At 40.7% G+C, this 25818-nt stretch overlaps 1 protein-coding gene across 1 annotated transcript in view; it reads right to left on the bottom strand.

Moving 5' to 3' along the window:
• Positions 1 to 281: 281 nt before the first annotated feature.
• BMPER (BMP binding endothelial regulator) overlaps positions 282 to 25818 on the bottom strand; it is a 147039-nt gene continuing 121502 nt past the window's right edge. The window contains exons 14-15 of the mRNA XM_065629282.1: positions 7092 to 7222; positions 282 to 829 (exon numbers count right to left, since the gene is read on the bottom strand). Of these exons, the coding sequence (XP_065485354.1) occupies positions 648 to 829; positions 7092 to 7222 (313 nt within the window). The 3' untranslated portion in view covers positions 282 to 647. The remainder of the gene's footprint in view (positions 830 to 7091; positions 7223 to 25818) is intronic.

The following is a 25818-nucleotide window of genomic DNA, read 5'->3' as shown; positions in this document are numbered from 1 at the left end:
CTGATTAAGCGCTGTCACCAATCACTATGCAGCACTAAGGTACTCATGAAATATTCCTAGATAAATCCTCCCTCTCCAGAGAAATGTGTTTCCTGTACAGCTCTGAATCCAGGTTCTGTGCTGAAAGTAATCCAGTCTGGCAGTGCTATGGCCCTAGAAAAGTTCCCTTGGAAACGACAAACTTATGCAATGGCAAAGTCATCCAATCTTTTCATGCCACTATATTATATTAAAAACACCTGGTTTATTTATACAATGACTTACAGATCAGGGTCCTAGAAATAATAATACATAAACTTTATAGCAAAAAATATACATATAATAATTCATCCTTCTATGATATATAGAAATGATGTATATTCGTGTGTGTGGACATATATATAAATATACGGGTTGTACTTACGTTTAGGGCACTTGTGTACAGATGTGTATCGACATACACACAGTATACATTTATATATCTTTCTAGGTGCCATGCGTGTTTACATAAACACACATAAACACACACACAGGAGCATATTTACACTCTGTGAGTAGATGCGTACTTTGCAGAATCTGCACGCAAACAGCTGGAGTCCTTCACTGGCTGTGAGCGTCGAAGGGGTCAGTGACCACCCGCATTAGTGTCCATGGAAAGAGAACTTGTGTCATCGCTGTGGGCACAGGACTGGCTTGATGCATCTTCCTTTGTGAAGAACTAAATTTGCCGGACAGTGGCACCCTGCAACGCAGGGCTTGTTGCACGGGCCAATCTCATTCCAGTTGTCACATGTTTTCACACATCCTGGACCACAGGTATCATAAACTGCACCGTGTTTACACTGGGTTGCTGAAAGGCAGTTAAAAGGAACAAAATATGCATATTACACAGAGTCTCATAGGGGAAGTTATGTATCTGTTTGCTTGGTTTCTACTGCAAATGTATAAAAAACCCCATGTTTTGGTATGAGGATCATCTAGAGGAAAAAATTACTTGTAAAGAGATTCTACTATATTAAATGCAACATCACAAATATAAAGGTAGCAAAATTCCTAATCAAAAAGGTGTCAAGTTCCTAGCAGTCTTGAACTTTTTGAGAATTTTAACACAGCTGACCGTATATAAAGCTTTGGCAAGGTTTCCATCTATAAGCAGACCTATGCTTTATATTTAAGGCTTAACATTGTTTATTTATTTGTTACAGTGCCTTTTATCAAAGATTCCTGAAACATTTACAAGGACAGACAGTTATTATGAGTTGCACTCCTACACAAAGAATAAGACAAAGGAGACTCATTCACCATGTACAACTTTCTATACCTATGATTATAGTTTCAATATGGCATATTGCAGCAAATCAAAACAATGCTGATAATTCACCAGCACCATTTCTAAACCAAATAATTTTTAAAAAATCAATTATTTCCATGCTTTATGCTATTTTACCAAGGGATCACTGAGAATGAAGATTCTTGTACTTAATGATTCCAGTATCTATTCATTGATTTATGTAGTTGACAGTTCAATGCATTTCCAACACAAGAGACCACTGAAGGCTCAGCTAAAAGCACTATGCCTCCTCCCGATCAATATTGAAACTCTTAACATTTTATATCCTGCCTTTTTAGTATGGGGAATAATACATGGTTCGATAACGAACGAAAGCCTGTTATTCTTTCTAACGGCTGTGCTGATGGCAAACACAAGTACTGATAAAATAGTTTATAGATGGTAAGGGACCCTCAATCATCCACAATCATCTTTTGCTATTTACAGAGAGGTGATTGCATTAAGAAGGTTTCTCCCATTTTGAGAAAGATTGCAGGTCCAGAGTTTTAAAGAACAGTTATGTTATGGACAGAAAAATGCTGGTTTGTTTTGAAGATTTGCCTTAGAGTGCAAATACAGTACTGCTATTATTCATAAAGAGAAAATAGGCAGAAATAAATTGATTAAATACATATAAGAGTGTATCACAGAGAATGGAAGTTTTCGTGCTAAAGCATCATAAATTTAAGGGATTCCTCTTCACCAGTAACAAAGTGACATTCAAAGCAGCATCAACTTCTTGCAAGTTTTACTTCTTATGCATTTTATAGCATTTACACATATATGAAAAGCAGCCTGAAGAAGGAATTCTGGCAAGAATGCATACAAGGTTCTCAGGACACAGATATAAAATAAGCAAACAAAAAATTGTAAAAAATACAGCAGAAAATGACCCTGGAGTTACAGAGAATCAACAGCGGAATATTAGCTAGGTATCAGATATTAAGTAGATATTAGGGGGGAAAAAAATGCTTTCTAGCTTTAAGCATGGGAAAGCACTGGAGCAAGCTACCTAAAAGCTCTATGAAACATCTTTTATTGAACATAATTTTAGAATAGGTTGGAAAAAACATCTTTCAGCCATGTTCGAGATAGGCTTGTTCTGCTTGTGGGCATACATCTTTTGAGAACATTTTTCCAGCTTTACCTTTTTGTGTTGCTTTGCATGATAACTTTCATGAACATTAAAGAAGAAACAAAGAAAACGAATAACTAAATTGAAATTTAAATGAAACAGGAAATTTAGAAGGTGGGAAAAACATGCAAACAATATTGAACATACAATAAGATATTAGATTCACAACAAACTCTGCACTTATGTAGTGTGTTAAGAATAGAGACCGAATCTCTATAAGAGAGGAAACAAAACCGTGCAGAGCTCCCAGGAGCATTGCAAACTATGTATTAACTATCTAAGAAAAGTAGACCAAGATGTTCAAAGATGGATAGTGATTGTCCACACACAACATGAATTACCTCAAGGAGGCTGTTTACTAGAAGCTTTTGTCCCTCCTCTCTGAAAATGAGTTTCCCTTCAAAAGACTGACCAACAACAAACTGAAACATCAGGCTCCAGTACATGCAGTTTCCATATAGAAAGGTCTGTGAGCTTCAGTTTTTAGGCTGCACAGATTTAATTCCACAAAGCTTTACTGCAGTAATAGCCGGCTCATTCATTCCACCTGAGCTCTGTTTGGTGCCTCAACCGCTGGGTTTGAGGAAAGTTGGCCAAGGTCTCCTTTCCACTTCCTCATCCCTGCCCCAGAACAAATGAGAATATATTACATTACAACGTGCCCTTGGCAGCTGTGGTACATGGTATCTGTAAGTACTCCCCAGCTATGCTCTACCACACATGGATGTGGTATGTCAAAACACCTCCTTCTCCTTCAGATGATGCCATGTAGAAGATACGATGACTTTATTTTTTGCTATAGGCAGTCTACAATGGTATTATTAACTTGCTGTCAAGGGAAAAATCAGAAAAGTACAATGGCTGCTGCTTAAGTTCCCTGGATGGCTTTTATTGCTGAGTGCTTCAGTTGCTAACATGTGGTGTGATTGATCCAGAACATTCCACTTCATCAACAGTTTAAAAAATAAAAATAAAGACATTCAGCAGGGACTGCTGAAATGAATCAGTACCATGTAAACATGGAAAACAGAAGTGATGCCTTTGCACCCGTCTTTCAAGGCAAATTCCTCTCTTGAAGAACTGAGCTCTGTTAGTAATAACTTCCTTAGTGCACTAGCAAAAAAACCGCAAACAAACAACAAACAAACAAACAAACCCCACACAAAAAAACCCCAAACAAAAATGAAAAAAAAAAAAAGCCAAAAAACCCCCCCACAAGCCAAAGTACAAAAGTTGCTAATAATACTGCATTTTGCAACTTTACCAGTCCCAACAGGATTTTTCCACTCTTCTTCTTGAACATGTGTTTGGCATGACAGATGTGAGCTCCCTCAGACCACTTTCTGAGCTGGTGGGGTGATAGCCAGCTCCAGTCCAGAAGCCATATAGTCACATAAATACAGCACTGTGCCTGAGCTAATAAACCCTGCCTAATAAGGCTATACAGTTTTCAGACCAGAGCTGGTTTATTCCATCCAGTTTGGCAGTTTCACAGAGGAGGCTTGTATCTGTCTGTGCCTGCCTTTGTAGACATGGCCATAATTATTTAAGAGGAATTCTTGTTCCCCAACACAAAAGCCAAAATACCTAACATGGAACTGCTGAAGGATTCCCTTGATGTATGATATCTGGTAAATCTGATTCCACAGAAATTTCTGAGCTAGTATGTGTGCATTGATGAATCACCCTGCTTTTGTTCGTGTTGCACAGTTTGGGCTTTTGAGGTGTTTTAGGATTTTCAATCTGAATGTCACTCATGGTGCTTGCAATTCATAACATCTCCTGCTAACAGAGTAGAAGGCAATAGATCTGGGCACTGACCTTCTACTTGTGTTATCTTTTCAACTTTGCGTTTTAATGAGTTTCCGCTGAAAATTCAGAATAGCCTTCTGATACACATTCACATGGAACAAAACGATTAAAGGAAAACAACATATAGCAGGGAAAAAGAGTGAATTTGCACAGAAAATTTCACAACAGAGAAGAGGAGACCCCGGAGAGAAGAGTCAAAATCAGATATACACTCATTCTCCTCTAGTTCAACCAATCATATAGGAAAAATTGTTCAGTTTTTATGAGGTTGTTGGTGCGTGTCAGCACATCAGTGACAGCACGTGCACTTTGCATTTTATTATGGTCCATACCTGCTCTTTCTTCTTGCTGGTGTAGTCATGCCCATGGCAGAGTTACTGCCATCTGCCATCCTTGATTCTTCTTTCTCTCAGTGCCCTCAGAAATTCAATGTTACATTACCATGGCCCAAGGCCTATCACCACTTCAGTTTATTTAATTGCACTTTATAAACTGCTTGTTTAGCCTTTATTGTGCTAAAAAAAAAATATTTTTTTTCTATCCCCTTTCCTTTTCAAACCTCTTCCTTCCATTTGTATCCTTTCTTTTCCCTCTCACATGTATCACTCTCTTATTTCTTATTCCCCTAATGCTGGCTCTTCTGTGGTTTTGGTTTTGCTTTTTTCTTTCTTTTCTTCTCTATCACACATCGTATTTCTTCCTATGCCCAGCCTGACAGGTCTCGCTCCCCACTACTTCCCATGGAAACCCATATTCCTTTCCAAACCCTCTCAGGTCCTGTGTGGATATCACCAACCCTTTCCTACCCTAACCATTTTCCTTACTCACTAGCTTCTTCTCTTCACTGCTCTGGTTAAATGACAGCTGACATTCCCCTTACTGAGCCAGCCTCAAAGAACAGCAAGCCTTGAGCAGGAGTATTTCACAGAGGACTTAGAGGAGGATACGCTGCTGTACTGGGGAAGGAGGAAGAGCGTGGAGGGAATAGGACATGTAATTCAGCCTCCTGAGCATCCTGTTCAGCTGGCCCTCCAGACAACACAGGCTTTCTGAAGATTATAAAAAAGAGCTAAGCGTACAGCAGTCAGGGTAGAGCAACTGGCAACCACACAAGATCTGGTTTTATAACGCACAAAAGAATAATTAAAACCTGACTTTACTAATAAGTATACTCCATTTTCATCAGAACACAGCTCTTCCAAGTATCCAACCAGCTCTGAAATGTCAAGCAGGAAATGAAAGTCACAGAATGCCAAAGTTTTATTATGGGTATATGGTTTCATATCCAGGAACTTTTATCCATAATTAGGACACAATAATCGTAACTACAACTTTCAGAGAGAAAAAAAGTCAGTTAAACATTAAAATCTTATCTGGCCACTGGTAAAATATGGAGTACAGTAGATGCAGTTTGATGAATATTGTATGATTTACTGTAGAAGATGGTGCCACTTCTTTGATGTTGGATGCTTAACTAAGTGTTTTGAGGGTACTTGACCATATACAGCTTATCGATATTTTCTGCTTAACAAGATTTCCCTTTTCCCTCTAGAAGTCTGCTTTGAGATTTAAAAATTCAGGTAGATTTAAACACTTCTTTCATTAGCTTTAATGAAAGATGTGTGTTTAAATTATTTCATAATGTTCTCTCAAGGACTGCTTTTACCTTAGAAACTTTTTTTGTCTTTGATAAAATGCCAGAAAAAATTGTGAAAAGAAGCCTCAGTTAGTTAAGTTGTGATATGTCAACACTTGTATAAACTCCTTAAGGCAAGGACTGGAGTTGTTATTCTTTTTACAGCACCTGCCACAGTGAGGTCTTAGTCTGAAGAGCTTTAGTTAAAAAAAAAAAAAAGTCAGGATGCTTGTTTCAGGTTCTGCACGGATCTGCTACCAGATCAATAGATTAAAATTACATACATTATTAGTGCTGAGACCACATCCTTGAATAGAGCTTTCACTTAGTGACACCCTGTTTGGATTGTTCTGTTCCTTCGTAAGAAAAAAAAATGAGCCTTTTGGGAACAGTCAATCAAGTGCAATTTGCTCTGTCACTCACCCATCCTTACTATCTTTCCTTCAACATAAAAGGAAATTGAAGTTGAGAGAGTAGACCCTGAACTACTCACAGTCACCAAAATGGACCACAGAGTAATAGCTCTTTGACCAGCACTGAGTATCCTTCTCTCTTTTTTTTTCTAACTGCTGTCAATTGCTTTACATAAATCTGAATGCGTTTCCAGGCAAAGCAATGCCATTATAGAATGTCCTAAATTAATGAGATCATCATCAGGGGAAATATTCATCTGCAATATTGCATTTTACTTCAAGTGCCCATGACCACAGGCCACCACTTCTCATGGAAACAATTACTCACAATTACTTGCAATTAATGCAGTCCTAATCACAGGGGAATCTGGTCCAAGTACCAACATTATTGCAGGTTTGCATTTTAATATTCCCATTAAATACATTCTCTCTTTTCCCCTTTTTGAACGTACTGCAGAACCAGAGGTCAAGGGATTTTAAACATTGCTGCTAAGCAACTCTTTACGTATCCTGAAAGAAAAAGGCATGGACTTCTTTCTGGAAGTACATAAAGATGAGTGGCATTAGAGGTGAGAAGTTTTGCAGCAAAATAAACATTTCTAATACTTGATTCTTGAAAATCTTTCCTGGTAAGGTGTTTCTCCAGAACTGTGAATGCCACTTTGCTGTTGGCGCAATCTCAGTCCTTTCTAGATGGTTCATTTTTGATCCTTCTCCATCAGTAAAAGGATGGTAGCCTATTAGTCTATGCACTGGCTTACAAAGAAGCAGTCCCAAAATGCTTACCTGCACAGTTCTGCTCCGGTACCCACTGGACTTTCAGCCCTTCCCTCTGACAGGCTCGCGCGTATGCCAGGAATGACTCGCAGTAGCAGTTTTTATGGACCGGGCACTCGCACATGTCTGTCACACAGGACCTGCAGAACAAAGCCCCAGATCAAATAAGCAAGGAAACCTGCCCGAGGTTTGGAGTTAGTTACTTTCCAACCACATGAAGTTCAATGCCACAGCAACTTGTGCTAAACAGCAAGAAAATTAAACGTGCTGTCACATCACAAGGGCTCATCTCTGTTTTGATGTGCTGCTCTGATGCAGGGAAGTCTCGACAGCATCAGGGAGAGAACCACACAGAAACAGGGAGGTGAGAAGAAGACCCAAGAAATGTCAGGCAGAGAGGACTGAGATCACAGTAGGAAAAGGCAAACTCCATTTTTGCAATAATTTTGTGTCAACACAAGATAATGACTTCTTTCTTATTCCCTCAAAAGTAATCATTTAAGAACTGTACCACTAATAATAGTAGCAGTGTTAAGTGGACGACTCCTGCAGATAATGAGCACATGCCCTACCATGCAATGGACGAGAAATGGTGCCTTCTCTCCAGGTTACTTCTAGCCTCTCCACAGTTTGAAGTCCCCAAAATAGCTATATGCCACTTTTTCTCAGCAGCATCACTGCTGAATGCCAGACTTCAAGAGCCTCCAGAGGAGCAGGGATGATGCAGCATAACTGAGTAGCTCTCAAACTAGGAAATCCCCAAGGCGCTTATTAATATCACCATCTTCCATTGCATAAGATGGATTCACCACAAAACATGGCAGGGAGCAAAGCTGCTAACATGGCCCTAAGTAAAACTGCTACTGCGTATGTCACCACTATATTTTGAGTTAGCTCATCCAGAAAATGTGCCCGTTTGGCACAGACCTAAACTATAACTGGCAAGAGCCAGCAGATTTGCAGTTGGCAGTTTCTGCATAGGCAAAGTGCTTAGACACTTCTGCAAATGCAGCAATGCAAATTCAGGAATGCCAAGTATCTGCTGCTCCGAGTGGAATCAATAAAAGGCAGGGACAAGGTGAAAGGAAGACATACTCAGCCCTCTGAAAATCATGCCTTCAGTTCCTTGGCTTTTCACTGAGGGTGCTGTGTGCATGCACCTTGGGTGTCAATGGGCAAGAGCCCCCTGGTTTATGCACATTCAGCAACGTCTTCATTCCCAAAAGAACAAGGCAACGTTTGTGAGAGGCATGAATCCTCTAGAAAGACCAAGACCTGAAGTAAAAAATGAGGTCTCCATGTTAATTGCTCTTACTGTGGACCAAAAATTCAGTTGTCTATAGGAAAAGGATGGACATAGCTTAATTTTCCAGAAACTTTCCCCATAGCTGATGAGGTAGTAGCTTCGAAAAGGTGCAGGCACCTCAGTCAAAGTAATCAGGAGCCCTAATGCCCATACAATGCCTTAGAATCATCGGGAACCCTTTATTCAAAACTAGGAGAGAGGATGAGTGGTCCTTCAAACAGAGACAAACTTGTTTCTGCATATCCAACACTGTCCCTTAAAGAGGAGTATTTCCCCTTGCCAAAGTCTCTGGTTATTGCAGTGACCATTCATATGGTTAAACCTGACAGTTCTGCTTGACATTTCCATGAGCTTCTAATAATTTTACTCTCAGTGAACCCCCAGCATGAAATTACTTGAAAATTCACTGTGACAAATAAGCAACATAAGCACTAATGTAAAAAGATTACCTGTCCTGCATTTTTTAGTATATACGTACTTTGGATAAACAGAATTGCTTTGGACCAAATATGTAACATGTTCGTAATTACAGACCAGTGGTTTTCATTTGAAATTACTTTCTAGGGACAATGTAATTTTATTTCACTTTAGTTCTGCAGTAGGTCCCTTTACATCTTCCCCAGTAACAGATGTTGCTGTATGGATATCACAGCTGATAGGCTGCAAGGAACAGATTAGTACAACATCCTTAGCTTTGTTTGATGTTGTTCGCTGGTAAAAGACCTTGTATAAGCACAAAAGGTCACCTTTTTACATGACACACTAAATACCTTTACACTGATTCCTTTGGCCACAACATGTTTATGATCACTTTCTAGCATCCCTGCAGCAGGCACTGCTCCACGCACCCCACGCCAGTTAGGAGACATATGTCTCATTTTACAGTGAAGTAGGTGCTTGTTTGCTACTGCAGCAAATTATTATCACAAAGAGAGTCTGTAATAATCTCCACAGATAGAGTCCATTGTCAAGATACCATTTCACCAACTTTTTGTTTCTGTGCTAGCTTCCTTTATCCATCATATTTTACTGTTCTACACTCAGATTTAGTTATCATCGATGCCTGTGGTGTTTAGGGATGCTCGCCAATGCCAGGTTGGCTCTGCGTTCACCGACTTCTTGCCTTAGAAATTATAGAATCCTAAACCTCAGGTACTTCCTCTGCTTTTTAGAGCACGAATACACTTTTTTACCATTAGTCATGAGGGGACACCACCTCCTGCACTGAGGCAACGCACCTACACCTACCTCAGGTGCTCGCATTGGGTCAGGAAATCTCCAGGCAGACCATCAATCACTCAGTCTTTTTCACCATTAACATGCTGGTGGCAAGGCTAGCACCCACACTGACAAAGCCAGGACATGCTCTGGGTGATTATGGAGACCAGGGCACCGTTCCCAGGAGGGCAACCATGTGCTTTGAGGGTATAGAGAGCTTAGTCCCTACATGCACATGAGCAACGTGACACCATTAAGCCTTGGCATTGAGGTGGCCTTGGGCATCCAGACAGGCTTCAGCGTGAAACATCTCCTCTTTGCCTGAGATCAGCACTGTTTGCTATGGTGTTCAGCACAGGTGTCCCCTAAGGAAGGTAGCATGCCATATGCAGCACAAACAATCCTCTGATTCATTACACACCTAATTGCTTGTGTAATTTTTATTTTCCTGAAGTGTTTAATCCCAGTGACAGCTACTGGGCTCAAGCCCTAGGCTTGGCTGAGGAGTGATCATCAGATTGTGGTGGTTTTATTAATAAATTACAATTGCTAATAATTTGTAAGGTTACATTAATTAACTAATTAAGGTTAAATGAAAAACGAGAGTAAAGGAAACAATATCCACAGCTGCCAAGACTAGTCTAAGTAAATACTTCTTTTTCTTTTCTTTTTTTTTTTTTTTTCCTCAATTAAACTCCTTGCTGGCAGGTTTCATGCATTAATATTAATTACAGTTAGATGGATCAGCAGTCAGGGGAGAGGGGTCTTTTTGTATCGCTTCTGAAATCAGCAGGGAGCAGATACATGGTTTGTTTGAGAGCCACTGTGAGAGTCAAAGGGCAGTTGTGGGAAAGGACGTGGAGACAAAAGGCGCCCAGGCTCTGCGGGCTGGCTAGTGGGGGGACCTGGCGATGGCCCATGGCAAGCTTTGACTTTGGGTTTGTATTTCTTCAAAATGTATTTACTTCTTGCGTTTAATTACATTTTTCACAGTTACTGTTCTCACAGTTGTATGAGAGGGCGATTATGGGATGCTTCACTAGATAAATTTAAAAACGGATTCTTGTGTGCTGTCCTAATCCTTTCCCCTTGCAAAAATCATTGGTATGCCGATAGCTTTTTTTTCTTTTTTTACCTTCTCAGGTGATTGATAGATTAAAAAAATATCCTCTGCTACACTAGATTCTGCCTCCTCTTCATTCCTCCTTTGAATCTGATAAATAGATCCTGTGACACTAACTGCATATATGCAGATGCTTATCTGCACCCTAATCTGACTGGACCGTGGACAGAAAAATACATTTTCAGTATAACTTTGGGATTATGCCAATAATGAAGTCATACTGACAAGTTACCATGCTGCACACTAACAGAAACTTTGGGTCTTCCAAGATATTGTGACTCTTTACCAAAACAAAACATTTGCTTAAACTAAGTAAAATTGAGAATACATATCAGAAGCTTAATCATCTAAACATTACAATCATATAGAAATAATCCCACAGGAAGACTACAGTGCAAGTTACTTATAAAATGAAACCATTTTACCAGCTATAGAAATACACACAAGTCAGGCAGCCTTATCTCTGCCTGCAGTGTAATCATACAGAGATGCAATGATGCTGTGGTTCAAAAGAAAATTACGTTTCTTTAAAGGACATATTTACATTTCTAAAAAAAGTATTAGTCTGTGATGGTGCACTTTATCTGGACTCTGCTCTGAATAAGCACTGAAGCACAGCCAACCTCTCAGCCTTCAACTGGTACGAAGTGATTCCTTTTGATGCTGCCCATGCTGCCTGCAGGGTGTGTGTCAGGGATGGCCCTAATTGGGTGTGTGTAATCGCAAACTGTTGTGAGGCGGGGAAATCCGTGAAAGCGAAGGCATCCAGCAGCTGTGGGACACATCCTTGGAGGAGATAAACACACACTCACTCTGCTGCCACATCTTCAAAGCGAGCTGGATGAGTACGCTCCCTCAGCAACAGCCCTTTTTCACATTAAACCATGGAAAGTCTCCAAGTCCCACAAAGGGCAAAGAACCAAGTCCTGTGCTACATGCACTGTTAAAAAGAAGAAGCAGAAAAGATCACAGCAACAAGTCCTACAGCCTTAGTCTATGCCACATGGGATTGAAATTGCAGATGTTCACTTGCTGAACATCAGCAGTGCCTTTTCCTTCGCAGTATACACAAGTTCAAAACCAGAACCAGCCATTTTAGGAGGGACTATTTCTTTTTGCCCTTTTTTTTTTTTTTCCTCACATTTCACAACAGGAATATGATGTAGTGCATTTTTCAAACCTTTTGTACCTTCGAGAAGTTGCTCTATGCAGATGGAAAACACTAACATCTTCCTCTATCCACCAGCAGGTCTCAACAGACTTTAGGAATTAGCGATGGTGCATAACTACATCCATTTTATGTATGTGAAGAGCCATCAGGTGGTGAAGCGGTTTGGTCTCTATATCTGGGATAAGCTGTGCATTTGCAGACTTCAAAGTGTGAAGGGTCATTTGCCTAGAGAGGATTAATTCGCCTTCCTGTGTAGCCTCATCTGGGTGTTCCTGCTCCAGCAGGGGGATTGGACTAGATGATCCTTTGAGGTCCCTTCCAATCCCCAGCTTTCTGTGATTCTGTGATCCTGTGAATTCCCAGCCCCACCATCCTGTGAGACAGACGTCTTGGGATAATTTCTTATTGGTATTCCAAATCAGACTTCTAGTACAAGCTTTGCCTAACTCAGTGCCGGTTATGAAAATAGCCAAACTATGCAACAGCCAGTTTGGATTCCTATAATCACATTGGAGTGCTCACAATTCAGCAGCAAAATTTAGGAACCTTTTTTTCCTGATCCAAAATTAGCCTTCCTTTCTCTTCCTTTACAGGAAAAATAAAAAGCCAATGGCTTCTGTCAGTAGTTATGTTGTTACAAGAAGGTTTGTTTGGGCTGTTTTTCCTACAAAGTTTCAACGAGTTCCCATTATTTATGGCTCCAGCTAGAGAAGTCATTTCAGAAGGCAAGAAGATAGGAAGATGAGCCATATTCCAATGTACAATGGCAAGGCTCATGCTGTTGCTATCACAAGCTCTCTCTTGTCTGAATGTGCATGTTTAATCCTACTGAAGTATTGAAGCATGGTATATAGAGCTGGAGACTTTTTATGGCTTTGAGGCTTGAGATCAGAGGCTTGCAATCACTCTTTCTCGAGAATTTACTAGTATTAATGCAAAAGCAGCAAATAACTCATGAGGAAGGTAATTTTGGAGGCTGCTGAAAACACAGAAGCCCTTACATCTTTTGAGTATTTGTTCAAAGCCCTTGCCTGGGGAGCAGACTGTTTCATACAAAGGCAGTCATTTTCAAGGATCATTTTTTCCAAGACCAGGTAACTGTATCTGCACTCCCTCTGTGCTATTCCCACACATCATAACAATGGTAATATTGCTTTAAATTGACAATCTGATAAAGGCATCTGTGAAAAAGTTAAATCAATGCCCTGACCCGTTTTTCCAGTGAGTGGGAAAGTGCCCAGAAAAAGTGGCAGGCAGCCTACATGCACTTTGTCCTGGAGACTCCCCCATTGTACAAGAACTCCCGCACTGCTGAACTGCCTCCAAAAAAACCCTAAAAATGTGGGAACAGAAAAGGAACTCACAGCTCATTTTTGGTGAGCATAGCAGATCTACTGCAGGCTTATGCTTTCCTTAAGGAAATCTTATTCCTATAAAGAGAGCATTGGCCATAATGCTTGAGAATATCACAGTTATTTTTTTCAGATTGCAGAGGAGGAGTTTGCAGTAGTAGGCATTTGAATAATGCATTCAGATTTCATTCTGATCCCCAATTTTGTGCAACTTTGAGTCAACCATGGACTGTATTGCCACATGGAACCAAGCAGAAAGAAATTATAAAATATGCAATTCCACCAAAGGGCAGGTGCTGCACGTGATCTAAGATTTCTAGGACATAGCCGTCACATTACACACACACCGAAAAGTCCTAATTTAACTCTGAGTGCCATTGTTCCTGCTCCAGATATGGACTTGGCACTCAGAGACAATTGAACAGAATCACACAAGATATCCACAACCATCCCTGCCTTGCCAAGGTGTCCTTCCAAAGCAGTTATTTAGAGGAGCTCAGTCAGCTTGGGAAAAGGATGCTTTCAATGCAAGTGGCAATTATTGTTGCTAATTTCCAACATAATAGAGACAGCAATTTAATTTTTATTTCATTGCATATTCAGCTCCTTTAAAAAAAGTCAGAACCCATACTTTCCTCACAAAGGGTAAGCAAAAATGGTATTTTCCAGACACTGAATAAATGAAGGTCCATGTAGAGCTCTGAAAAAGCATAGTGTGCTGCACAATATCACCATAAGCCTATACTACGTGCTGCTAAAAGTATTACCCAAAAGTCTTTGGAAAAAGCCAAAAAGAGTGTTCTATGTGTATTTTTAACCTTTATATAAAGAGCATGCTGTGCCAGAATTGTGTTTTATTGCCTTAACCAACATTACCCACAAGAATATGGTAAAATGAACAATGAAACATTCTGGAACATTTTCTAAAACTGCATAAAATAAATTTCTCTGGACAGCACTACCCTGACACCTATTTATAATCTCTCTGAATATGTAATAGCAGTGGTAAAGGCACTTAAAAGGAGGTAAAGAGGAAGAACCAAATAAAGAACAAAGCAGTACAGCGACCTTGCCTAGTTCTTTCTTCACGATATCGCTCCTACTAATGTGTCAAGTAGGCTTTTTGTATCTTGTGCTTGGATCTTTACAGGCATCTGTGGCTTTAAATGTTCTTTCTGGTCCTGAGAATGGAAAGGTTGGCTAAAATCCCTCTATGGGGAAATAGCTGAACCATGACTGAGGAAGACAATGAAGTCCCACGCTGGGCTCCAAGAAGCATCTGGTATGACTCAGAATATTTCCTAGAGCTGAAGGTTACAGCACAGTTGAGAAGCTGACTTGCCACCTTTAGAGAGAGTAGATTTTTGCTCAGGAAACTCCAACAGAATATGGAGCACTTACACTCCTACTCACTTTCAGAAAGTGGGAGAGAGTTTTCACCTCCTCTTCTTCTATTTCAGTTGTATTCAGCCATGCAGAGTTTAACCTGGCATTTGAAATAAATATCTGTATGCATGAGAACTCAAGTGGTTTGAGTTTGAGATCGTATGTAGCATATAGGTTGAAGTGAAACAGTTAAAAACCACTTCTCTGTGCACATTACATACAACTTTGTATACGGAATTATTGGAATAAAGAGCACATACAGCATAAGTTTCTTAACTCATTTCAAACAAGTGTTCAATATCCCACTGAAATAATTAAAAAATGTTCTCTTTTACTTGCTAACTTGAGCAGTATACATACAATTTTCTCCACTTTCTTTGGTGAGATTACTTGAAAAAGGGTTTGGCTGCCTGTACATTGTATGATCTGTGGTTTGTATACCTGGCTGGAAAATACCCGGACCATAATAACGCTGCTCTAGAACAGACAGAGTTTCCAAAGTCATTTTAGAGAGGTAATGTGCAATAAAAAGTTTGGACCAACAAAAAGATACTGACGCAAATTTAGGAGCATCAGCTTGAACCTGACACTGAAGGTTTAAAAGCTGGAACCTGGTTTCTGAAGGCACATTAATTAATATCCACAGTTAATTAATATCCACAGTCATTCACTTGCAAATATGCATCACGTAATTGGTAAAGATTACAGTAGCTGTATGTCTAATGCTACCTGATACGGCTTATCAAGCATTTGTGCAAAACTTTCTGGTGAAAAAAAAACCCAAAAAAACCAAAACAAAAAAACACCCCAAAAAACCAAAAACACCCCTTGGTTCTCTATGGATTTAACGTTCAAAAATAAAGTCACTTCCTACCAAAAATCCCATCTTTCATAGGCCCAGTAGTGTAAGGTGTACAGCCTATGTGCTTATCACTGATTCCCTGTGGCAGAGTGTTTTGACCAAACTGAACTGCTTTGTATTTCGAGAAGCCTATCATTTCCCCTTAGAAGCCACAACCTAGACAAACTCCTAAATTTCCTAATTTCCTGTTATGAATTTCTTAGGCCAATAAGGTTTCTTATTATTCACCCCATTCTGGCATAACACAGCAGTATTCAAGCTACTTCAACTGACCACATCATTCTGGTATTTCAGATGTTTATATGCCTATGTCAAGTCTTTCTTATGAGAGGAAAAGAAATGGAGGATGTCTTAGTGGACCTTCTCAGTAGCCGTACTAGTACTTCTACGTTTTCATTCAGCTCACTGTGCACACACTTAGCTTAGCACTTACACTGCTAATGTGACTTTGCCTTATGACAGAGTCAGTCCATCGTAATGGAATTTTCAGTGTCCTCTGGCATAGCCACCATGGAAAATCCATCATCATTTTGAGCTTTTGCATTATGCAATTACATAAAATTTTATCTTTTTGGCCATGCCTGGACTTGATTTTTAAGGGAGGCTCCACCCAGTCTCCAGTTCTACAGGCACAAGTGGAGACTGAACTGTCATATCTTATCTAGAGAGAAGAAAAGCCAGTCATTTCAATTCAATTTTAGAAAGACAAGCATGTTTTAATATCTAAATTATAGCATTCAAGTGGTACTTTCAATCAACAGTTAAACTTTGTTATTATGTTTCATACAGCGCAAACAAACATGGCACAGAGACTAAATGAATCTAATATGACTACATCAACTTTCACTCTAGTATACAGAGAGCCCATTAGTGTATTCTGTGTGACAGTCCTCATCTGAGAAAAGCCAGAGGTTTTTCAGGAACTTATAAACATCCTAAATAGAACCTCCAAAATCATTGAGAAGTTTTGAAGTCATGGCCCTACAGAAACATAAACCATGCAGATATACCAATAGCATATTGCCATAGTCGTGAGATAGAAATACAAAATAAAACAAGATTTAAATTTCTAAAATAAAAATTCAAAACAGATCATCTCCTTGTCTCTACCGATAAAGTACACCGTGGCCCTGCTATGCTATCTGTCATAAAAACATGTCATATCCAATAACAAGCACAACGATAACATGAAGCAGGAAATATTTCCAAAGTGTAAACAGAAATTGAAGTTATCTTCAGCTTTTGATGATGATTCACTGTATATATTTCCAAGGAGGTCTTGAGATATAATAATAAACAGGCTGGCTAGTTTAGAAACTCACATTCTTAAACTCTGCAGAGCCCACTCACTGTCTTAACCCATATAAAATTAACTTAATCAAGTGTATTTTTCCTCTAGGTGGCTGCAGAGCATTTAAAAAGTTGCTGGTTCCAGATAGAATATGAAAGAAGGAGAGCAAGGGAAAGAGCAGATAGGAGACTGCTACTCAGAAAACAGCTTTCATCCTCATTTTGCTCCCTTTACAAACCAAGAGCCAAAATCTCATTTCAACAAAGTCAGGCTCACTGAGCATGCCATCTTTCCAGCCTGTCACACGCTAACAGTGCGTTTCATCTGAAGGGTCTTCCTGTTTGCTCTTAAACAAAGATAACTGCTAAAAAATAGGACCTGAAAGAAGTGGCATAAGACCCATCTTACCTGAACTGAAACATTAAAAAAAACACTCTGTTCCTGGTTTTATGGCTTCCTGTGTGGTCCTGGCCCAGACCCACACAAAGATGTAGGCACATAAGGCATGATTTAGGCAGAATGCAAACATGCAAATGCAAAGGTGCAGTCTCAGCTTGGTTGCCCTGACCTCAGCAAGGCTGACCTTTTCATGCTGGATACTTAGTTCCTGCCTTTGAATTTCCTCAGGCACCTTTGCTTTTGCTCTGCATGTTCTCAAGACTGCGTCCGTGTTGATGGGCATCGTCCCGACTGGCATCCCGACAGTGAGATCCTCCTGCTCACTTGGGAGGGCTGGTATTAAAACAGTGGCAGTGCTGCTGCAGTCCCATAGATTAGATATTAGGAAAAAATTCTTCATGGAGAGGGTTGTGAGGCAGTGGAACAGGCTGCCCAGGGAAGTGGTGGAGTCACCATCCCTGGAGGTGTTTAAAAGGCACGTAAGGTGAGGTTCTTAGGGACATGGTTTAGTGCTAGAGTTAGGTTATGGTTGCACTCGATGACCTTGACAGTCTTTTCCAACCAAAATGATTCTATGATTGGATATTCAATAGACCAGTGGGAGAGGGTAAGCACAACTGTTTGATAGTGATACAGGACTCAGCCACTGTCTCCAATGAAACTGATGGGGATTTTCCTACTGACAACACAGAAGCCAAGACTTAGAATGGTCATCAGCCTTTTTTTTGCAGCTCTGTACTTCAAAGCTTTGAAGGATCCAGGCTCTTTCAGGATACAGCTAAACATGAAATTCAAGCTTCCTGAATTAAGATGCTGTGAATTAAAATTTCCTGTACTAGACATAGCGACTCTACAACATATCAGCCTGGTCGGAGGAGCCACAGAAACTCACACGGATGTTTCAAAGTCAGAATGACCTGTTTCTGGGTGAGGTGGGATGAGATAGTACGAGCAGATGAAGCCAAGGTTTGTTCACCTTCATGACAAACTTACCTTTCAGTCTGTTGGTTTGGGCATAGTCATTTACTTGGCCAGATGCAAAGAGAGCTCTGATGTGAATCAGCAATCCTTAAGGAGAAATATTGGCCATGAGCATGAGCAAACTTCCCCTATCACAGAATAATCATGATCACAGGTTATTTTCCTGTTCATCTATGGGTTGATGCCCAGTGGCAAAGATGCTAAGATAATCCTGGGCTTTGTCTTGTATACAGCATCTCAAACATCTGAATTTGACTTTGGCCTCTTTTTGTTGGCTAGGCAGGGACTGTATGGAGCAGATCAGTGCCACCTTGAGCATGCTGCCTGATGGAGCCGCAAGGCCATTCATTCTCTCTCCATCACTTTTCACTCCATAAAATCCTCCCTGGCCTCCTCACAGAAGCAGTGAAGAGATCTTGGAGCTGTACCAGTTTGTTATGAAGCTTGCTGTCAAACTTGGCAGTGGTTGCAAGCTACTTTAAACCTTTCTCGCCAGTCAAGTTTGCGGGTAGAATTTATCAGCTCTGAGTGTGCCTTTCAGTCTTTGAAAAGAGGGAGATGGCACAGCTGCAGCAAAGCAGCCCATCCAGAACATCTCCTGAAGAAGCCCAGCTGACAAGAGAAGGAAATCCCAGAGGGCAATATGGGAGGAAATTCTTGTTGTGATAAGTTACGCAGGATTTGTAGTTCATGTTCTCCATGGGTCCTTGGGAACCACAATGTTTACAGCCTGTACCTCTGGAAGGCCACTGATTTCTTCCCTTTGAGGTGAGCGTGTGGCACCCACTCAGTAGTTTTTCTGCTCCCATAGATCTTTCCACAGGTGGGGAGCCTGAGGGCCCATATGAAAACATGAGCGGATTAGCTCTGTCAAAACAAAGATCCTGTTTTTGTGCCAGTAAGGAAAAAAAGGAAGGAGCAGGGAAGGCATAAAACAGAGCGTATGATATATAGAAGGAAAATGGGTTTTTAATAGAATCTTTTCAGAGTTTTCCATTAAACTTTGGTCGCTTGCAGTGCAAGTTTTGGAATGCAACTCCCTCATCCCCTTAGGATGGTCTGCATTTTATTACATTAGTAAGGAAGCACAGCTTACTCCTAGCAGAGCTACTGTATGAAACGTTTCAATCTCAAGCCAAAGTGGCAGGAATAAAAACCTCTCCTGATTGATTTTCAGCCACTGTTCTAGGGCCAGTGATTTAATGCAATTTTTATAATGTGCGAATGAAACTTTTGTTACCAAGCAACAGTAAATCACAAATGATCGCATCATAATGAACAAGATGATATGCATCCAAATGTTACCCATATGACGACTAGATTTCAGCTGAGATACCTAACCAGAATGAGGAAAGAAATATATCAGAAGAGGGGAGGAGGTGTTGGCCATGAATCAGAGGAGATGAACTGAGTAATGAGAGAATATTAGAAGCTCTTCCTTCCTTTCTTCCTTCCCTCTTTCCTCCCTTCCATCCCTGCTCCCTCTCCCATTTCAGTGACGTACGCACATGTATATTAGAAATAGCTGCACTGAAAGAAGAGGAATAACCTCAGTCCAGGAGAAAAAAAGATGGGGATCTGGACAAGTGGCAGTACTTTAAGTCTGTCACCTTGGAGCAGGCAATAGTAGGCCAGTAAGGTGGAGTAAATCCTTTTACACATATCTGTAGCAGTTCTTATGGTTCAGAGACAGTAGGGAGGCAGAATGAAAGCTATGCCTACCAAGATGAATCCAGAGAAAGCATGAGACACTTCAGTAGGAACACAGGAGTGTAAAGAAACTTGTATATATCTGCATAAACCCTACCAGTTCTGCATATTAAAAGTAGCTATGGTCTCCAGAGATGCAATTTAGAAGATTTCATGAGCACTGGCAAATTGTTACACACTTAAGAATCAGGGGAAATGATCAAGTCTCCAAGGTGCAATTCACCTCACAATGTAGCCAGGGTCTGGTCTTCTCCATATGTCTCAACTTCAGATCTAACTTTCCTTCTGCTTTGATTCGTGCTGAATTCTGCAGAAAGTGCTACAGAAAGCGATGTGGTTTTTCCTTGCTTTCTGAAGCTACTTGTCTGGACGCAGTCAGCTTTAAGCCTCTGCTTTCTTGTAGTCTCTTCCAGAGATATGTGGCCGGGACTCATTCCTCTGAGTTGCAAGACGGTGGTTCTTGAACATGCTGTGAAGGGAGATCCATTCTTCAAAATACTTCAGAAGAAACACTCCGGTACCAAATCTTCTCTGTCTTCTACATGAATCTCGTAAAAAAGATCTATGTTGATCAAAACTGATACCATTTTGCTATACTTTCCTCTTTCTCTGTGTGTCTGTATACAGATTTGCTCCTTTTCTACTCTCTCAGGTCAGTAATGCAATAGGCGATGTATTGCACTTTACGTTAGACAAAAGTCTCATCTACTCAGCTGCCCTTGTATTACATTAGATATCTTGCCATTTGCTGGAATTACAGCAAAACAAAAGGAACATAAATTTTAACATTAGTTCTCTCACCAAATAGGTTGATGAAATCATACAGCACCTCCATGGAGATTTGTGCACATTCAGCACACTCCGCATGGATGTCAGCTGCAGTCAGACCTTATCTCTCTCCACTTAACAGGAATGAATAGGACCATAGACACAGAAGTTAGAATTTCATCTTATCCTGAAACCTTCTCAGAGAGATTATATTATTGTGAATGTCAAGGCCAGTGGTTCTTAGAGATCCCTTTTATGTAACAGTAGCAGCAGCCATGAAGAAAGAATCAAGAGACAGTGAAGTTCTTGAATCCATCTGGGCAAAGAGTACAAAGAGAATAATCATGTCTGCATGAGGAGAGTGATGGTGATGGAGTAATAACAGAAGAGGCAGAGTCCCCAGAGTCAAACACTGTGGGAATGAATAAAAGCCACAGGAGGAAATGCAGGCTAAAGAGAAAGGCCCACAGTAAATGTCTGCAGATGCTGTCATTTGCGATGGGAGCCGAACCAGCAGGGACATAGTCAAACTCATGTAGCACCTACTAGACTTAAAAAAAAAAGAAAAAAAAAGCCAGCCTCACCAGTGAAGGAATATTCTTTTCAAGATCAAAAGTCAAGCAGCAATAAAATCCGTGTCAAAAAACATAGGCAGAGGAGGGTGTGCATGCTCACTTGTGAACATCTGCACTCAGAAGCCACTTAAGTAACCATGCAACAGCATGGAAGAAACATCTGCAGTGTGTAGACCACCAGCTGTGCAGTAATAATACTTTGAATATCCAGAGCGCCTTTCATCTGAATACTGCAAAGCATTTTCCAAACAAATTAAGCTTCACAACACCACTGTGAGCTTCTTATTTAATGGTAGGATTATTTCATCCTGCACCAAAATGCCGTTGCTGCCAGAATGAAAAGTAACACCTGTTTATCATCTCACAGAAATGTTGTACAATTTTCATGACGGGAAGTGACAAAAAGGCTATAGTTAACTTAAAGTGCAGGAAGACTTGAGGTGGTCAGAGTTAAATGTTTAGAAATGAAACTCAGAAAAACAGAGCATTACCCCCTCTTTACTTTTATGCAAACTGTCACATTAATTTTTATGCCCACATGCTGTTACTCTTTGGTCTTTATTTCACATTGGGAAGAGAGAACTTCCTCGGGTATATACTTGCAGGGTGTCTACAGACACACTCAGAAGTACGGAAAAATACCTTTCTTGGTTATGTACGCTCAATAAAATGTATTGCTGTGCATTGCAAATAGCTTTCCTTTGTACTCCTTCAGATCTGTTTTTATAAGGCATCCTGATGATTATACTACAGCACTGCCTTCCAAAGCAGCATGCAACCTAGTAAGTCCTAAAACAAACTTCTTGCTGTGTGTGCTTTCAACCCCATGGAGTACTCTGTGTAAGCTGCATTCTGACCTGACTCGACTGAGTTAGCGAGATCTGACTCTACGTTTCTCAAGAGCAAGGAGGAAGGCTGGAGAACATGACACTTGAAGACAGGAAACATTACAGGCACCCCATTATGATTTCCTCTCTCTGCTTCTTAATATATCACTTTTCAATCCCATTGAAATGTTAGTGGAGGAAGCAGTTTGATGGGAAGCTGTAGCAGCAAAGCAGGCTGGTTCTTTATCAAATGAAGCTCAGCACCAGCAGAACAATGTATAATACTGGATGGGACAGACTGTCCCGAACTCTTCAAAGCTAAACATAAATTTTTAAAACTTAAATTTTTGAGGGCAGCAATGAAATTCTTATCTGTGCTTGACACTAGCACCCTAGGATCTTAACCTATGAGGATGGCTTTTTGATGTTATGCTTAAATAAAAAAGATTGGCTAGGACTTGGAAATGACTAATTGTATTTCTAAGAAATTATTAAGGGTGTTTGGCTATTAAGCACATCGCTCTAGCTTTGGCTGAGGACTATATTTTAAGCACTTCTACATTCACAATCTCTGAGCTGTTCCCAGCTGGGCATGTGGTGGTTAACCTCAGGCCAACTTCTCCCTTCTCCTGAAAAGATGGTTACAGGAGGACTTGGTCTGGCTTGAGAAAAGAAGGCTCTTTGATGGTTAAGATGTCCCAAAAGCACTTAGTGTTGGTATAACTCCATCCCTGTTGAAGCCCAGGGTAAAATTCTGTTTGTCTGTAATGCAGGTATGGTTGGCCAGCACTGGCTGCTTTTGACGTCTCATCCTACATGACCTGAAAAAGTTCTCTTATACTCACATATGGACACTTCTCCAAAAAGATCTGTTTCTTTTCTCCATGGATGCAACCAAGCACATGTGCCAAGTTGTTCACTATCCCGCCAGGACTGACTACTTCATTTCAAATAAACCATAAAATGGCATGAATTACTTGGGGAGAATAAAATGTTCCCTTTCAGTATGTATGTTCATTAGTTTTTCTCTTGTATGCTGGTTTTGTCTGTTTGTTTCATATAGGATTTTCTTTAGTCATATTTTAAAATACTGAATAGGAGAACTAAATCTTAAAAACAAAAAGATATCATTTTCAGTTCTATCATACGTAGGATAAGCAGTTAATTTGCCCTTTGATATATGATCTCAAGCTGCCCAAACAGTCTTACCAATTTAGAACAACAGTAGTAAAGTGTGAGGGACTTTGAAGAGTTTCTGTCCATAGGAAGGAATATCAATGTTTGTCACCAACATCTATTTCCATTTTGGTTTTCTGAGATCATAACATTTGAATTCTATTTTGTGTTTCAGTTCAGATAAACCTCAGAGCCCAGAGGGTAACAAAGCTGAGACCTAAGCTGCACACCAGCTCCAACTTGCCTGCTGAAATGATAGCATCACATTGTTTCCATGGGACAAGGACAAGAACTGAAATCTTCAATTCCAGATCTGACATCTGTTCCAATTTAGTAACGAACTAAACTCATTCTCCATCCCCTATACACATATCCGCACATATGCACAATGGAACTCTCAATTTTAAGGACATTTGCCTCTGGATCTGGATCCATGTTGGGCCACTTCTTATTTCCAGACACAACCATAAATCAATCCAGCTTTGCTCAAGAGAGCAGAGATTCACAGAGAGCCTCAGGCAAGAATCTCTACCCAATTTTCCTAACCCCAAATCTGGCTCTGCAGAAATACATTTTATTTGTTTTCAGCAGTGGAATAATTTCGCATTCAATCATAGTCTCACCAGTGACAATTTATGAGATTGTTCCCCCTAACCCTCCTACATCTGGTCCTTCACAGAGCTTATATCTATATTCAGAAATCATATGAAAGCCATGTCTTTTCCCAAGTCTGCTTTGAACCCCTGCCGTTCAAAGCAGAAAATGAAATACAGTAGTAAGAGGAACAAGAAGAGCTGTAAAGGACAGCGAGGTGGAGCCTTTGCTCTGGGGACACTGGAGCCCATGAGCCTGCCTGACCGCATGTCTCAACTCCGTCCCTTGCTGTCCAGTTGTGGAGCAGCTTGGCCCAGCAGCACCACAAGCTGGGATCGAAGCGTGCTCCAGCTAGGCAGCTGGTCGGCCAGTTTGGGAGGCTCAGCAGGGAGCTGTGGTGGTCTCATAGTTAACTAACCTCAAACCTTGACTCAGCTGGTGATGCCGGATGAAGGACTCTCCCTGCCCTCTTCTTCCCTCAGCTGCCCTTTCCCTCTACAGAAAGTGCTCTTCTCTCTTCTCTATAATTTCAAATAAAATCCAAAATTTGAGGAAATCAGAAACACATTGCTGATGTACTCTCAAGATTGCAAACGGCAAGACGGGGAGGGAGCTGGTCACCTACAAACTCTTTTGCACCATGAACTCCATGAGGGTAATAGCCAACCTACCACTTGGTGGGTTTTATGCCAATCAGAAGCTGCAATGATAGCAAACAGCCCTGAATGCCTGAGATCAGCAGATAAGCCTCAGAAGCATTTCATTTTCCCATAGTCTGCCTTCATACTTCATTTCACACACAAGTACTTGGGCAATTTGGACCCTCAGACGTGAATGCATAGCACAAGTCAATGCACTGTAAAAAATATTTACAGCCCCAAAGCATAACTACATTAATGAGCTAATACAGTAAATATTTTTAAAGTCAAAGTAGCTTGAAATGCCATTTTTCCCCTTATGTTTCCTGCTACACTTGTGCAGCTTGTGTGCTTTCTAACTTGCAAAAAATCCTAAATTTTGTACTTATAATGCATTGGCAGTATGAGAGCCCTGGCACTAAAATCTCCTATTTAACAAGAAATTAAGTGAAGCAATGTATTTCCACAGAGTACTGACAATGATTCTGCTGTACAGGTGGGGAAAGTTGCCAGCATCTTTACATAGCTTCTGCTGAGGATACAGCTTTGCTGCTAATTATTTATGTAAATGTCTAAAAAGAGAGGGAAGTCACCACCTCATTTAATGCAACTTGTGTACTGCTCACTGAATGCAAACAGCTCTCAGTCCCAGCCTCGATTCAAACCAGAGGCCGTTGTTAAACTGTTTGTATTGATGGTCAGATCTCACATCTGTGGGCATGGAAGGGAGAAACGATGCCAAGTCTTAAGTTTGTTCTTTGCAAATTCAAGTCAATGGTCAGATCCAACCAAGGAAACTCTGCCTTCCCCTTAGGGACTCAGTTATAGGGAGGCACAGGAATGGCAACAATTTGGGAAGTGATTTGTCCCACGTAACACACAAGTTGTGTCTTCAGCAGGGGAAGAATGACAGAGCTGGCTCTGACCCCGTCTGCCATCCACCCCATCACTTTGCCTCACAAGGCGCTTCATCGCTATCGAGTCTATGCCTCAGATGTCCCTGCGTGGTAGGCAGAGCCTCTCTCTCTTTTTTAATTTTTATTTCCAGTGCATTCCTGAGGATGAACAAAATGTACAGATCACACCCTGTGGCCACAGAGTGATATATAATTCATGTTTCTGGGATACACATGCTTCCTAGGCCTTCCTCTGATGCTGCCTGGAGCACCACGGACATGTGCTATCTGGTGTTTCCAAATCCCAACCCTCTGCAAGGGCAAGCGTAGTGCACAGTCTGCTGTATCTGACTTCCAAAAGCACTGGGAAATATGCACAGAGGTGGAAGATGCCCCTGCCTCATCACTATTATCATATGACTTGTCTAGTATTTACCTGATTTGCTAGACATACACTTTCACG

The sequence above is a fragment of the Caloenas nicobarica genome, chromosome 2 (genome assembly GCF_036013445.1).
Source record: "Caloenas nicobarica isolate bCalNic1 chromosome 2, bCalNic1.hap1, whole genome shotgun sequence".
NCBI lineage: Eukaryota > Metazoa > Chordata > Aves > Columbiformes > Columbidae > Caloenas > Caloenas nicobarica.
Note: the sequence above shows the minus strand (reverse complement) of the source record. Positions and strands in the feature narration are given on the sequence as shown.